This window comes from Pygocentrus nattereri, chromosome 26 (genome assembly GCF_015220715.1).
Source record: "Pygocentrus nattereri isolate fPygNat1 chromosome 26, fPygNat1.pri, whole genome shotgun sequence".
NCBI lineage: Eukaryota > Metazoa > Chordata > Actinopteri > Characiformes > Serrasalmidae > Pygocentrus > Pygocentrus nattereri.
The window spans coordinates 24502501-24519647 of NC_051236.1; the positions used below are offsets into that span (position 1 = coordinate 24502501).

A 17147-nucleotide genomic window follows, 5' to 3' on the forward strand; every position below is an offset into this window, starting at 1 on the left:
TTTTTACATATTGCTGTAGACAGTATTACTGTCATACTGCCCAACCATAATCACCAGTGACACATATTGTGTAATGTGAAAATGTCTTGATGTAGTAGTGAGGTTATATTTTTCCAATTTCCCACTGTTATATGTACACACGCACACACGCAACACACACACACACACACACGCACACACACTGCGGGGGACTCTCTACACAGTTGCCCCTAAAACGAGATGGTACTGATCTAATACCAACTATCAATATCAGGCCAATATCAGCAAAAATGCTGGAGCAAGAATGAGAGGCGAAACAGAAATTAATCTGACTTGTAATCTGTCTTTAGAGAGCAGCCACTCACATTATGAGATGTGATGTTCTTAGCTGTGTAGTTCTTCCTGTAGGGGTAGTAGAGTGTTTGAGTAGTTTCAGTACGACAGCCTATTTTTAGATGCTCATCTTAAGTGAAGTATTTAGCTCATTTTAAAGCGTAGTAAAGCTGGTATCTGCCGCTATCGTTTTAATACCGGCATCAGAAAAGAAGTTACATCATGCCATATCTGCAAAACCTTACTTTACTCCTGCTTCTGCTCTCCCTCACTTCCTTCTTTCTTTTAGCTCTCTGTCATTTCATTTCTCTGTCTCTCTCTCTCTCTGTCTCTCTCTCTCTCTCTCTCTCTCTCTCTCTCTCTCTCTATCTTTCTCTCTCTCTTTCAGTTCCATAGCACCAAATGCCGATGGCCAATCAATGCTTCCTCACCATCCATTTCCCCCCTCCCTCACTCCCTCGCTCTCCTGGGGGAAAGAAACTGACTCTCTGTCTGAACTCTAGCATTCTGCCTTCAGCTAAAACGCCTCTCTGTCTGCCTTTCTCTCTGGGTTGCAGGAGTGCTTCTGTCCATGAGTGTTCAGTGGCTGCCAGAGCTGAAAATTCAAGTTCATGACACATTTGAGGGAATCCATCATTTATTCAGTCATTTCTAAAGATGCACCAATATAGAATCTGATCTGAATGATACATTTTTTGGCATTAAAACAAGAATATGGTACTAATGGTTAGATTTTTTGCATTTTAACACATTGGAAATATACTTTGGCGTTGAGGCGAGGAGGAGACACGTAGTTTAAAGCATAAACATGTTGACAACGAATGTGTGAGTTAGACACAAATACTGTCTTTTACTCAAATATCGACCCCTGAAATGACCAAACTGCACTCCTCTAAGGTATGACCGTTTGGTATGACTGGCTGTTTTTCGGTAAGGTTTAAGCTAGCTTAAAGGCTGCAAAGTGGTTCTCTGTGAAGTCGCATACGTCAAGATACCTGTGCTATGCGTCTCTCCTCGTCCTTGCCGGGCTTCTTATTAAATATTTTAGTACTCGCAGTACTCGTCTGTTAAATAGAATTAGATAAATCAGTAGCGTACGTGCAGCTAGGCATTCTTACAAACAAAGACAAGGCAAATTCAGCAAGGAGAACTTTGCTAGTTACGTGTAGCAGCTAGTTAACTTTAATCCTTCACACTCTCCCTCACTCTCCTCCTCCCCTGACCCAAACTGCGTCCATGTAGCGGTCAAATTCAAAGCATGTGTTTTTGAAGCGGATGAATATAAATGCTAAACTTTTTTTAAAGTGGTAAAATATACTTCGGTGGGTTTCTGCATACATTGCCACAGTATGGCCTGTGTGATGGAAACGTTGCATATTGGAAGTGTAGTGCGCATATGACAAGGCTAGAAATATATATCTTCTTCTGTAATTATTACCATTAATTCCGGTTTCAGTGTATAATACATTGTCTAAGCCACTGTATTTCACATTACATTAGTCAAATCTTGCCTGAATTCCTGCATTTTGACACATTGTTACGGAGACCTCATGGCTGGAACATTGTAGCAGCAGAGAGCGCTGTGTTTTTACAGAACCTCTTGTAAATTTATTCTTTCTGGTTATTTTTGTTATTTACTCTAGAGATTAATGTTTCAGTCTGGTCGATGAAGATTGCTACACCTAATCAGTTAAAAATGTTTAAATACTATGTTTTGCCTGATAAAATAGCAAATAATTTATCTAAGTAGAATAATTCCTAGTAATTCACAATAACGGCTGTGGTCACTTCAAGATATTGTTATATTTGACCTATTTTTGGGGTTTGTTTTATTCTTTGCAGAATAATTAAAGGCTGTGGGTGTCCAGAGAGCAGGCCTGAAAGTAATTAGCTGCTGAAATGAACCCGAGGAGGCATGAGGAAGAGAAAGTAGCTGAAGGGACTTTGATAGTAGAGCTCGCTCTCTCTCTTTCTCTCTGCCTCTCCCTCTCTCTCCCTCTTCTTCTCCTGAGTGCGAATGGACTCCCTGGTGGCAACGTCAAAGGCATGACGCACACAGATGAAAGGCAAAAGCACTCCGACACATCTGGATGGTGTGTGTGGGTGTTGGTGTTTGTGTACGTGTGAATATTGGAGTTCACCTTGTAAATGTTGTCGATTCCCAGTGTGGGCTCCAGCAGGACTGTAGCGCTGAGAAGCACTGCTTGGTAATTATGAAGGGAGTTTGAGATTGTATGTGCAGGTTAAGGTATTTGGGTGTGTCTGTTATTGTGTAAGTTCATTTACCACTCAGCACACCTACTATTACTGCTGGCACAAGATGAGAACAGTCTGTTAATGTGAGCTTCTGGAGGCATTTAGTTTTGTACTGGTGCTATTGCTAAATTTCCTTCTGGATCAATAAAGTATCTATGTATCTACCTACCTGCCTACCTACCTACCTGCCTGTCTACATACGATCATTATTAGATGATCGACCAAAAATGTTTTGAAGTGCAACGCTTGCTTCTTTAGTTTTGCACAGTATTAAACCAATCTGGTTACAGACACATGTAAAAATGAGTGTAGTGCTATAACTGTGATTCATAATTATAATTATACAACAGTTAGTTCGACCACAGAAGCTGATTGGTTCCGAAGAGTTTGTGAAAAAATGCGCTGTTATGGAGAAATAGCATCACATTTTTTTCACACTGTATATAAGCAATGACTTTGACAGCTGTAAGAGACGCTCGAGCCATTAGACCATTTTTACTTCTTACTTTGCACACAAAAAGAAAATGGATACTGCGACGATCACATTTGACCCATCATCACCACTGAGCAAGCTTCTCAGTCATCAGCTGTGACAGAAGAACACCTATACAAGCTGGAATCAGCCAGAAATGAACCCAATACCATTCGCCAAACAAAATGGGCTGTAAGATGCTTTACAGACTGGAACAAAACAACATTAATATTGAGGTAGAAAAACTGGCAAAACTGAGCTTAACTTGATATTGCGTCAGTTTTATGGCTCAGTCTGATTTGGTCAGACTCTGAAGATGGAAACTGCTGGCTGTGCAGCAAGTGAACGGAGTTCGCTGGTGTGAGCAACAAACGGCTTGTTAAGGAACTATAATTTGGCAGAGGGAATTGGTAACATTAAAACATATTAAATGCCACGTTCACGGCTAAATTGATTTATTTCGCCTTCCTCTCATATTCTATTGCTTAAGTAGAGCACTAAGAAGCTGCAGAATAAAAATTAATGACGTGTCCAGAATGATGAGGATTCTGAAATTGCTCTAAATTCTTAAAAGCTGTATAGCATTGAGAATATAATAAAATTAATATCCAGAAGTGAAGATTAAATATTAAGGCAGATAATGTGACAAAAAATAATTTAAAAAGATAATTACAGTGTAATAAATACAGTTAATAAGGTGAATCTTTGAACACTAGTGTATGTCACACAGACATTTGGGTAACATAGGGCCCGTTACTCCAGTGTGGATTTAGCCCAGTCTTATTTTAGGACTAAATTGCTAGGCCGAAAGGTAAATCACAGTTGGAAATTCTTTTTAGTCTGTGCATAGACTTAATCTTGTTCTGGGACCTTCACCTTTTAGCTACATTACCCTCTTATCTTTAGAACAAACTACTAGAAGTCTATGGTTTTATTATTACTGAAGCAAACTTAAGACACCGAACAAGGGGTAAATTGTGGAAATTGAGTAATTCTTCTTCTTCTTTCGGCTGCTCCCTTTAGGGGTCGCCACAGCGGATCATCTGCCTCCATCTTGCCCTATCCACTGCCTCCTCTACTTTTACACCAACCATTTCCATTTCCACCTTCGCTACATCCAGAAACCTTCTCTGAGGTCTACCTCTTCTCCTTCTACCCAGCAGCTCCATCTCCAACATTCTTTGCCCAATATATCCACTATTCCTCCTCAACACATGTCCAAACCATCTCAACCTGGCCTCTCTGGCTTTATCTCCAAACTGCTCCACCTTCACTGTCCCTCTGATCTGCTCATTTCTAATCTTGTCCAGCTTTGTCACTCCCAACGAAAATCTTAGCATCTTCATCTCCGCCACCTCCAGCTCAGCCTCCTGTCTTTTAGACAGAGCCACAGTCTCCAAACCATACATCATAGCAGGATGCACTACTGTCTTGTAAACCTTCCCTTTCACTCTTGCTGCTATCCTTCTGTCACACATCAGCCCTGACACCCGTCTCCACCCACTCCATCCTGCCTGCACCCTCTTCCTCACCTCTTTTTTGCACTGTCCATTGCTCGGGATAGTTGACCCAAGATATTTGAAGTCATCCAGCTTTACGACCTCTACTCCTTGCATCTTCACCTTTCCACCTGCCTCCCTCTCTTTCACACACATGTATTCAGTCTTGTCTCTACTGACCTTCATTCCTCTCCTCTCCAGTGCAAACCTCCACAAAAACAACAGATTGTTAAAATTTAATTTTAAATTGTTAAAAACAATCTGAAAAAAAAACAAACTTTCATCTTTTAATACAACCCCATTTCAAAAAAAGCTGGGACACTGTGCAGAATGTAAACATAAATAGAAAGCAGTGATACACAAATCAAAATGTAAACCATATTTTTAAAGGACAGTACTACAAATACATCAAATGTTGAAACTGGGAATTATTATTGTTTTTAGAAAAATATATGGACGTTTTGAATTTGATGCCTATAACACATGTTTACCATTGTGTTTCATCACCTCTTCTTTTAACAACACTATGTAAGTGTTTGGGAACTGAAGAGACCAACTTCAGTAGTTTTGAAAGTGAAATATTTTCTCATTCTTGTTTGATACAGGATTTCAGCTGCTCATCAGTTCGGGGTCTCTTTTGTCGTATTTTTCATTTCATAATGCACCAGAAGTTTTCAGTGGTGATGGGTCTGGTCAGCAGGCAGGCCAGTTTAGCACCCAGACTCTTAATATGGAGCTTTGCTGTTATAATACATGCAGAATGTGGCTTGACATTGTCTTGCTGAAATAATCAAGGCCTTCCCTGAAAAAGACGTCATCTGGATGGCAGCATATGTTGCCAAAACATATATATATTGTGGTGCCCTCATCACCCATACACATCACCTATGCCATGTACACTAATGTTCCCTATACCATCATGAATACTGGCTTTTGAACTGTGCGCTGATAACAAGCTGAGTGGTCAAACAGTGTCCGTGAATTCCAAAAATAATTTTGAATGTTGATTCGTCGGACCACCTTGATTCGTCAAACCACTACTTTTCCACTTCGCCTCAGTCCATTTTAAATGAGCTCGGGCCCATTGGGCTTGGGTGCAGAGCAAGTGGCAGCATTTCTGGATTCTGTTTATATGTTGTTTCTTCTTCACATTTTAGAGTTTTAACTTGCATTTGTGGATATAACAATGAACTGTTTTCACAGACAGTGGTTTTCAGACGTGTTTCTGAGCCCATGCAGTGATTTCTTCTACAGAATCATGTCTGGTTTTTGGCCTTGTCACTTACATACAAAGATATCTCAAAGGTTTCTGAATCTTTTTAAGTTTACTGATGAAGAAAAGCAAAAGTTCTTTGCTATTCTATGCTGTTTCTTTTCTATTTTATTTCTGGCACATATTTAAAAAAAACAAACAAAAAAAAATCAACTAAATAAAGAAAAATAAAACAAATAAAACTCAGTTTCAACATTTGATTTGTTGTCTTTTTACTATTTAAATATAGGGTTTAAATGATCTGCACATCATTGCGGTTTGTTTTTATTTACATTTTGCACAGCGTCCCAAATTTTTTTGGAAATGGGGTTGTATTAATACAAAGATAATTTTAAAAAATCAGTGCTGTTATGCGACACCATATCCTGCATACCAATATATCACCCAGCACTACTTTAGTCCACCCTGTGGATGTGGTTGCCATGCAAATATCAGTGATTATTATGCTTCATGTTACGCTAATCCTTCACTGTCCAAATCTGAGCCCTATCAGTACAGGCCAAGGCTCTGCCCTATCAGGAGCCATGGAAAGGGTGAGTAACAAGGATTTGATTTACTTCCTAGAACCAGAGCATGCTCTGGCAGACAGGAAGTCTCGTTTTAGATCTGGTCATGGGTAGAAATGACAACGTCAAGTCAGTGTTCGCGGCTGTGTTCATTAACTCAGTCGAGCCTTTCTCTGTAGATCGTCCCAGCTAGTAATGCTTAAAATCAGCTGTTCTGTAGCCGGAAATGCATAAAACGTTTAAAGCTTCTGAAGCATCACTACACATCAGTGTATACACATAAGTTCTGATGACAGGCTCATAAATCCTAATGACAGGGCAACGTTCCTTCTGAAGAGTCTTCAGGGTGCTTTTCCAACCAGAAATGATATTCAAATCAAGTTTTTCTTCCACATCTGAAAATAGTGTCGCCCGATCAGTATGGTGCCGTTTCATACACCTACATTTGTGACAACCATAAATTAAGTCAGTTTACAGCACAAAACCCAGAAATCATGTTTTTTGTTATGACAGTTGTAATTGTTCTAAGCAGGGAGTTTGAACAGCTTAAGCTTTAGAAGTCTAGAGTTTTATTGTTGTTTTGCTATGCTGTATTACTATTTAACTGTGATTGCATATTTTACATACATATGCATGATTCCTGTTTTATATAATTTTATATAATTTCTTGGTTGTACATTCCCTGGACTAAAGTTGAAAATTAGCTTAGCTTGCAAAACTGGCAAATTTACAGAAGAGCCTAATAGTATGTGAAGTAAATTACATATTATTATGCACTGATGTGGGAGTTTTGGGCTAATTATGATAACAGATGCCAATGGTTAAACCCATACACAGGTTTCAACGTTAACTTTTTTTCAGCTTGACCTGAATGTTCACTGTTCGAAACCATATTTCTACTGTCCCAAACAAACCTTTGTATTTCAAAGCATTATTTAAATATACAAAAACAAGTGTAAGCTAATATATTTAGTTACAGTTATTTATTCTTGTCAAGCAATGTCATTTTTAAAATTTGGCTCTTCAAAAAGCTAGAATTCCAGATTGGAAAACAAACACAGTGGCTTCCATTGATGCTTTGAAGGATCTTGACAATCTTATCATAGTATTTGCATGCAAGTTAGTAAATATTACCTTACCTTTCAAGCCATGCTGGTGCAGTACTGACTACCAAGTTCCAGTCCACTTTTTCCTCTTCTAATCATGTGACATGCTGTTGTGGCTAACTTGATGAATTTGGAGTCATAGCATGTCCTGTGGTCCAGACTTGCTAGTGGCTTTTTTGCTGCTCTACATACAATATGAGAGACACCTTCAGTGACTGTTTTCAAGTTTTTGTTCTGATAAAAAAGGACCATTTATCTGCCGATACTTGGTAGATTACTTAACGTATGTAAAGTTACTTAAAGTTAGTAAAGCAAAGTATATTAAACATGATTAATTGCATAGCTACATAATAAATTACATTTGCATTCGGATCATGTTCTCCATCATCCGGTTCGAGTTTACACTTTTTTTTTTGTTTGACGTCAAAAATACCTGCTTTTCTGCTTATAAAAGTGGCATTGATTGTATGTTTCACATCCTCCGTTTCAGCAGCATTTCTCTGTTTATTCCAGTGATCTACAAGAGAGAAATAATTCCTGTACAATTGCAACATGCTTCTGAGGGTTAAAAGTACTATGTGCTACTGTGTGAATGTACTAAATGTGAAATGGTGACCATGTCCCTGTGCGTTTGTGTGTTGTAGCTGGCACAGGATGAGAGCAGTCCAGTGCGGGGGTTTGCGGTGGTGGAGTATGAAACAGCAGAGCAGGCAGAGGCCATGCTGCTGGAGATGGACCGACACATCATCCAGGGCCACGAGATCCGCCTCTCTCTGTGCAGCCCAGGAACAGCCGGCCGGAGCACACTTGCTGCACTCATCGCTGCTCAAGGAGTGGTAAGCAACACACACACACGGAATACTGTGCAAAACTTGTAGACCACCTGACAAAATGACAGATAAATGTATTAATCTATGCAGCACGCAATTATACACATAGAAAACCACTGACATTAGGATAAATACAAACGAGCATTATTACAATTAACTATGATTTTGTCACTGTGTTAGCTTAATTCTATATTATTTATCAAATAGTCATAATTTATTTTTACATGACCATTTCCAGCTTCTCTTCATCCCCTAAAATTAAACGTGCTGTTGTTGTTAATGTTCTTTTAAGACTTCTGTTTGTAAATGATTTCTCCGCTGATTGTCTTCCCTTTATTGTGCCTCATTCAAAAAGCAGTCTAGGCTGAAACACAGTTTATAACCTTATTGTGAATGGGTGGTGCTATGTAAATATATGTAAATATGCTTATTTTCTTAACATCACAGAAACAGTGAATTCAAAACAGGCAGTTTATGCAGCTCAGTTTCTGTATATGGACCATATGGATTGGCAAATTAATGGCAAACATTTATCCTGTAGGCACACTGCAGGATAAAACTGCAATTGCTTCGACTGATCACTGGTGGGCTTTTAGAAAGCAGACAGGTAGCAAGTTCAACTGGATTGTGTGGTCATACAGACTACATTGTTAAAAGCATGGGAGCTAGAATAACCTAGCCATTTGCCAGGTTAGGCTGTATTTAGTACCTGGCATCACTTGAGACAAATATATTTGGATGTGGATATCAAAACACATTCATAAACGTTCACTCAATTTTTTTTATGCAATCTATGCTCAAGCTGACCAGAAAGGTTTAACAGGCTAATAATTTACCATCCTAACATATTCTACATGTATGTTATTGTCCGTTTAATTAAAGAGTTAACTTATAACACGGGTTTTCTTCACAGTGATCGGCTATGGTAAGCTATCGCTTCACTGAAGTTTCGTTGTCATAGTTTTAATCGTTTTTAATTGTTGGTGGTGTGTATGCAGGATAAAAACAGTGCTCACATGCTGCATCAAACACTTGACTGTAAAAAGTGATGAAAATTATATGAGCCCTGTAACCATTCTCAGGCCTCTCTTCAGGGCTGCCAATTATCCATTATCAGTCATCCAGTAGTAGGTTTGGTTAATCAGTGCTTCATTAAGTGAAAAATAAAACTAAAACTAAATTACATGCTTACATTGACTATATCTGGGGCAAATAAAAAATTTTGAAAGTTTGATTTGAAATCACATATGCTAGTGGTGAAATTGACTAAAACCAACACTGAGAAGAAGAAGACCTAGCTCATGAAATATCAGTAACATTACTAAATAATAACTTTGATTTGATTATATTAATGTTACTTTGTAATTGATTAAAGTCTGTTTTTGGGTTTGTTTTATTAAGTTTAATCTTACATCGTGTTTTTGAGCAGAAATGCATTTACTGCCCAAATACAAACACATACCCTGACTAACAAACACAGAAAACCTGTAGTAAATTTATTTACCTTTTCAAGATAGAGCAGAAAAAAAAACCACAAAGAACCCTAACACACACACACACACACACACACACACACACACACACACACACAGCCCAAAAGATGTGAGGGCGAGGCAGAGGCAGTGGCACTTTAATTACAGTATTCACACACTGTTCTGTTGCAGACATAGTCCTCTCCGCTGCATTTCCCAGGCTGGAAATAAAGCAGGCTGCTATTTTAGAGATGTGGGACTGATAAGGTGGAAACCATGCACCAGGCTAATCTGCAATAGCATCAGCCAAAGCAGCAAGACCAGGAGCCGATCTCAACCTCATTGATGGTGTTAAACATTCTACGAAACATATACGCACTCACTCAGGACTCCCACCTGCCATAGCATGATGTTTTTTGGAGCGTTTTCTTAGAAAAGTGTTACTTTCATTGTTCAAGGGACCAATGAACAGAAAGGAGCCCACTCACACACGCCCACACGCTCGCACGTTTCTGTATGTTCCCAGATAGTGGTCTCGGCGGATTTGTGTCAGGCATGGGTTTTATTTTCCCACCGATCCAAATAGGTCGCCTTTCTTCTCAAATCAATGCGCTTAATTGTGTTTATCGAACTTTCTTTATTCCATCTTCCCCTTTTTTTGGACATGGCTGTGTAGGCAGTTATGCTGTTTTTTTAGATGTCACTACATGAGGGCCTGCGTTGATTTAGCATTGACGGAGGAGCCGCAAAGCAGGGAAGTAAATATCTCAGGGGTCTTGTTTCATTTTCCATTTAACGATTTTTCCTTTAGAAAAGAAGTACATACATCCTCCTCCCCTCCTCTGTTCTCCCTTCTGCTCTCCTGCCCTCAATCTTTTCCTCATCTTTTCCCTCACAGCCCATCTTTTTCGCCTGCTGCATTCTCTTCCTGCTGTAAACCCTGCCATCCATCTCCCCTACTCCATGAAACATGTCAAACCCAGCAAGATGAATGCAAGTTGACATTTCTCTGCAGACCTACCCCTCCAAGCCACAAGCAGCACTCTGCTCAAATGACAAATGTGCCTGCATTTCACTGAATCTCTCTCACACACACACACACACACACACGCACGCACACACACACACACACACACACACACACAGATTTGCAGATACTCAGTCTGAGGGGGCGCAAGCCTCACTGTAGCGGAGCCTCAGCCTGGGGCTGATGCGAAAGCCCCTGCCAGTGTTTGACTTCACTGTGTTTTCATGGCAGAGCAAAATTGGAGCTGCCTGGGGACTAGCAGGTGTCTCCACTGGCTCTGCTCACTCCTCACTAACTGAGAGCTGTTATGATACAGGAAGAGCGTATGCATGGCCACTGGATATGTCTATCACATACAATTAGCTATAAAAAGGGCAGGAGGACTTCGCTGCTGCTTTAGCATCTGTAGCCCTCTTCAGCTGTGGGTAGAGATGTCCCGATCCAGGCACTGTCGCAACCCTTTAATGGTAATACACTTCATTCAAGAAGCAGTGCCCATTATTTACAGCTGTAGACGGAGTGAATTCTGTGTGTTTGTGTCAGCTGAATTGCTACTAGCGGCTTCATTTCAAAGCTAATGGATTTGCTAACTTTGGTATGAAGCTGAAGTCAGTTTTCTGTTTGCCAGCTTTTGTTCAGATGTTCCACCTTAAATGGTGCAGCAGTTACATTCTGGCCAATACGAAGCTGAAGTCAGCTTTCTTTTTGAATTTTCCTGTTCCACCGTAAATCTTGTGGCGTATACAAAGCTGAAGAGAGGCTGTACCTTTCCTGTGAGTGGCTGTGGTTTCAGCACCTTCAGCAGATGCGCCCCCCCAGCGATTCAGAGAATGCCATTATTATTTATTTATTTTGCGATTTTGAAAGTTAATTGTAGATATATGGTGATTTTTTTTTTTGGCTGGGGGTCAATTGCACATTTCTGTGGTGTGACACATTCAGGACATATTATTTATTTTTTCTGCTTTACACTGACTTTAAATGAATATATTGATTCCACATTAGTAAAGAAATAAGACCAGGCTGCCCAGTATTGCTACACTTCTTCAATCACTATGCTGAGCGTTTAATGAGAGCATTAATACTGGTGAAAGAAACATCAGTAACCTTCAGTATGTAGATGGGATGAGACTCATAGTGGAAAATGACAAAGATCTTAAAGTTCTTATAAGGACTTCATCTCAATATGAAGGAAACCATGTTTTTGATAACAGGAAAGACTCTTACCTTTAACATTGATGGTGAAAATGTAGAAATGGTGGAACAACAAAGGACCCATCAGTGAAGAAAAACAACAGATTCGCATTTGGCAGGACAAAGATAAAGGGCTTGAAAAAATCTTCAGATGTAATATTGTGTCTCTGCAAACAAAGATCAGAATTGTCCAGGCTGTGGTCTTTGCTGCGGCTATTTATGGATGTGAAAGCTAGACAATAAAAAAGGAAGACTTTGGTGTTATTGAGGACGTTTGAGCAAATTCTGATCTTTTGTTAAGGCTCTTTCACCCCACTGTACTCCATTTATTCCACTGTTGTATAGGTATCCAAAACTAGTATCTAAGTTTACAATCAGACTAAATTTATGTGGCGTAGGACTGTTTTAAAGTGGAAAATAAACCTTGTGATGTCTGCACGGGCAATGTTTTGACTGCAGTCTTTTGTCAAAACACAGGTAACATTGAAGTATGTAGGTATTACAAACTTAGCAATACTTATAGCAGCACATTCAGAGCTGAGAGGAAGGAATAATTCTCTCATGATACATGAACTTGAATATTTTAAGTTGTAGTTTCAAATGAACTAGAGATGCACAATGGCTTCAGAATCATGTTGGTATCAGCAGATAATTGCTTTTTTTAAATCAGCATGGAACAGATATTTAGATTTGACAGATATTTCAAACCTATCTTTAATTATGCCATGTCTTTTCTTGTGGAAAAGCAGAGCGTTTAGGTGATGCTGGGTTACTATGCTAAAATATCTGAATTTTACAGTATCTGCATTCCTATAGAGATTAAATTTGTATTTCTCTGTAATGCTAATCCAGGTGTATTTTGTCCAGATTTTTTACATTTAGTAAATATACAAGTATTGAATATTGGTATCGACCCCAACCTCTTATTAGTGTGTACAAAAAACATCAGTTTAGAGTGTGTTCCACTATGCACATCCTACATTGTAAAGTAATTGACAGTCTATGGTATGTAAAGTTTTACTATCTTTAATGTACTGTATGGTTACTTTGTGCAGCTGTATTATTATTTAATTATTATTAAGTTTCAAAGGACCGGATCACGGTTGGGTGCAAAAAAAACAACAACTGGACTTGATTGGGGAGTCCCTAGGAATTCCTCGTTATGGTTAGTAGAACTCAGTCCAGCTGGTGCTTTTTGTCTATTTGTGTAATGTTGAAAAATGATAAAAAATTTTCGCCACGCTACAGATGCAGTCTGCAGATGTGACTGGTAATGAGGGTATTTATAGGGGGGTTTAGAGCAACAGCTAGAATGTCTAAGAGTCATACTGTGTGGTTCATGGTCCACTGTTTCGAATCTGTCTGTTGCTCTATCTTCACACTGCCAGGTACATATGAGCCATAGAGCCATTTCCCCCTTATCTCATCTCTCCCAACTACATTAGGATGTAGGTTTCTAACTATTACAGCTGCTACCAAAAATGTCTTTTGTGCAAACCCCAGCAAGAATGAGCGTCTGAGTATGTAACATATTGGAAAAAATTAGATATAAAATGTGCCATAACTTAAACACAGATCACATTTGTTTTTTTGTTTTTTTCTAATACTCAGCAAATTGCAGTAACATGCAATAATAGTGCATTAAAGTGTGAAGAAGTGTCTCTTGTTTTAAGCAGAGATGCCCAAAGTTTTGCATACCACTGTATGTGTGTGTGTATGTGTGTATATGTGTGTGTGTGTGTGTGTGTGTGTGTGTGTGTGTGTGTTTAAGTGTGTGCAAGTATACTTGTGAGTGAGTGTGTTTGCCAATAAGCTGACATAGGATTGTAGATGGTACTGAAATATAATATGTGTGCAGTACTCAAAAGCCTGACTTTTAGGGGCTAGTGTGTGTGTGTGTGTGTGTGTACAGGCCTCCTTGGGTACAGTATACAGCAGATGGAGTTTCAGTGTGATTGGGAGGAAAGCCATTCTACTTGCAGACATCTCAGATCTAATGAGGAGATCAGAGCTTCTACCATTCATGCCAACATGCATACACACACTCACACTCACACACACACTCTAGCCCCTAACACTTCTGCATGAATTCTGAAACAGCTTGTATTGTATTTCAGTACTGTCTACAATGCTATGCCAGCTAATTGTTGGTTTTAAAAATACCAACCAAATCATTGTGAAGCTGTTATCCTTTGTGTATGTGTGTACATATAGCACTGTGCAGAGACCACACTTCATTTATGTAATTACCAGTCAAAACCACCCTGCAGTAAAAGTAGAAAGGAGACCTGCTTTCAGTCTTTCTCATATGTTTCCGCGCCTCCAAAGTTCAGTCTTAGAGGTGGGTTGTATTTTATGCTTCTTACAGTCCAAGTAATCCCAAACACATTCAGTGATGTCTGGACTGGGCAGCCAGTCCATTGTTTTGGGAATGCCAGTAGCTTTTTTTTTTTGTCTATTTCCTTTTCTTAGGGAAAGGCTTCTTGACAGATACACACTGTTTTAGTCCCATAGCATCAGACCTGAACTATCCAATGTGTTTTCCAATGTGTATCCCAAGCCACTTGGGAGCCCTTGTGACCAAGACAATCTAAACAGCCGTTTTGACTCGTCGTGCAAGTAGAGGTGGGAAATTTACTAGCAGCACAGCAGAAAAAAGATCTAATTTGTCATAGTGTTACAGACATTCTTAATCCTGATACACTCTCCATGTCTGTCCTAAACATGCGCTTAATTTTCTCCTTCACTCCTTGGCAACCATTACACCATCCTCTTTTACCTTGATCAAGCTTTCAAGAGTTCCATTCAATGTACTTTGAATTTAAAGCACCAGATATTCAAAAGATGCGCCTGAGGGATCTGTAAAAGTGAGAGCAGAAACTTTGACAGAGTTAAATATAAAACGTCACCCATATTACAGAAAATGTTGCCTCATCTGTGGCAGTGATCTGTGATTTGTCATGAGAGGTAAGATATAAATAAAAAATAACATTTTACACCCACCCACCATGGCAGTATGCTTTATCTTAGGATGTTTTTGGGATTATGTGAACCTGTGCTCTCGTTAATGTGTGAGTAATCTTGCTACTTTTTGTCTTGGCTGGAATAAACTGCACATTTAGTGTGCTGCCATCATAATTCTGCATAGGTTTTGTGTAATCTGCTGTAATGTCATGAAAATGAACTGATCACTCAAAAAGTTAGCCAGGTAGAGGCCCACCAAATGTTTGTGTCCAGGGGACGAAATTTGATGATCCTGGCCTGCATAGCTTTGTGTTGCAGTCTTTAATAATAATGTAGTTATGTTATAATTGGGTTTAGTTTAGGGTGAGGAACATACCTGAAACCCCTCCTTCATCCAATTTAAAACCCTATAAATTCACATCCTCACCTTCTGTTCCTGTGACGAAGTGTTCACAATTCCCATCACCACCCCATCTCCTCCATGTTTCTCAATCCTACAACAGTTCTGCTACAGCTATGAGGGAGGGTCTGACCTTCTAGCTACAGACATAAGATGCCTAGAGCTCAACCCCAAGTTCTCAGAGTTCTCCCCTCTCTCAGTCAGTCTTTCCACATACTGCCCACCACATTGAAGGCATGGTCTGAACTCACAAATAGGTCTTATAGAATTTTAGTGGTTTTGTTGGTTTCTATTAGTTTATTTTCATAGAAAGATATAACCATGACTAAGGTTAGTGTTATGTATGATGTGTTCAAGTTTATAAATTCAACCTCTATTAATGTGGTAGAAATGAGTAGGTGGTGATTGTAGTTATGTAGTTGTAGTTGTGGGATCTCAATACTGATATATTGCTTGGGCTATATTACTATTGAAGTTATATATAAATATAGTGGGATGACAAATATCCGTTTGATTGTCCTTTTTTTTGCAGTGTGGTAGCTTTCAAGGTCTCTATGTAAGCTATGTGCATAGCTTTTTCTTTACATGCTGAAAATACAAAGAACCCAAAAACAATGAGCAGTTCTGTTTCTGGGTTTTATGAAAGCTTAGATGATAATATCTCAATACAAAATATAAAAATGGAGCTATTATGTGTCTGTGGCCCTGACATGAGTGTGTGTTTTCTCTTATAGATGCTGAGCAATAAAAAGGGTTTACTGCCTGAGCCAAATCTGGCTCAGCTCCTCAACAGCATGACCAATCCAGCTGCCCTTCAGGTGCTTATGAGACCATACCACGCTGGCAAACGAGGAGGTACACACACACGCTGACCCTGTTTATTGTTTCTAAACACATTATGCAAAGGATCTACTGAATATTCAGCAGCACTTTTGTAAAGTATTTGTGCAAACAGAACAGTTGTGAGTTTTTAATTTGCCTCAATTGCAGGCATTTCAGTCTAGAGCTTAATAACACAGCGTTCATGAGTGGTCACTATCAAAAGCTGATCTTCAGTTCAGCAGCCCAGACCAGGTCCCTCTCCTGATGAAAACCTAATCATATATTAAAATGAACTTTTCACTGGGTTGGAGGATAAATGAGCTCCGGAAAGCCTGCAAGCTGGAGCTTAAGGAGAACACACAATTAGCCTACCAAATATAGCCCATGATTAAATCTTAAACTTCTCCACCTATTCTGGAACAAGTTGCCATTAGTGCTCACGCTGGAATTGGATATGAGGAGAGTGTAGACCGCTTCCATTGCCCATGCTCTTTGTGTTCTTTCACAACCCCCTTTTTTGTCTTTATTTTTAATCACTTATTTTACTTTCTCACTGGTGAGTCTCCACCACACTGCCATCTTTTTCTTTTCGTCTTCAGGGAAGTTTCGTCCTCACGCTGTTCCCTTTCTCCGGCCGCCACTGACAGCAGCGCTGCTTCAACTCGGAAAAGCACAGCAGGTATTTCACTCTCCACCACACTAACATTTCTCCCTCTCTCTGTCGGTTTCTCTCTACCTCTCTCACTCTCTCTCCATTATCCTCTTTCTCTCCGTCTGCTTTTCTCTATATCTGTTTCACTCTCTCACACATTATCCTCCTCTCTCCTCCCTCTTTCTCTGGCTGTTTTCTCTGTATCTGTTTCACTCTCTCACACGTTATCCTCCTCTCTCCTCCCTCTTTCTCTGGCTGTTTTCTCTGTATCTCTTTCACTCTCTCACACACTATCCTCCTGTCTCTCCTCCCTCTTTCTCTGGCTGTTTTCTCTATATCTGTTTCTCTGTCTCTACTCTCTC

General features: G+C 39.5%; 1 protein-coding gene across 3 annotated transcripts in view; it reads left to right on the top strand.

The window, feature by feature from the left end:
- raver2 (ribonucleoprotein, PTB-binding 2) overlaps positions 1–17147 on the top strand; it is a 90947-nt gene that overhangs the window by 44945 nt on the left and 28855 nt on the right. For all 3 annotated transcript variants that reach the window (XM_017684588.2, XM_037534835.1, XM_017684586.2), the window contains exons 4-6: positions 8069–8260; positions 16046–16166; positions 16733–16812. In XM_017684588.2, coding sequence (XP_017540077.1) covers positions 8069–8260; positions 16046–16166; positions 16733–16812 — 393 coding nt within the window. The remainder of the gene's footprint in view (positions 1–8068; positions 8261–16045; positions 16167–16732; positions 16813–17147) is intronic.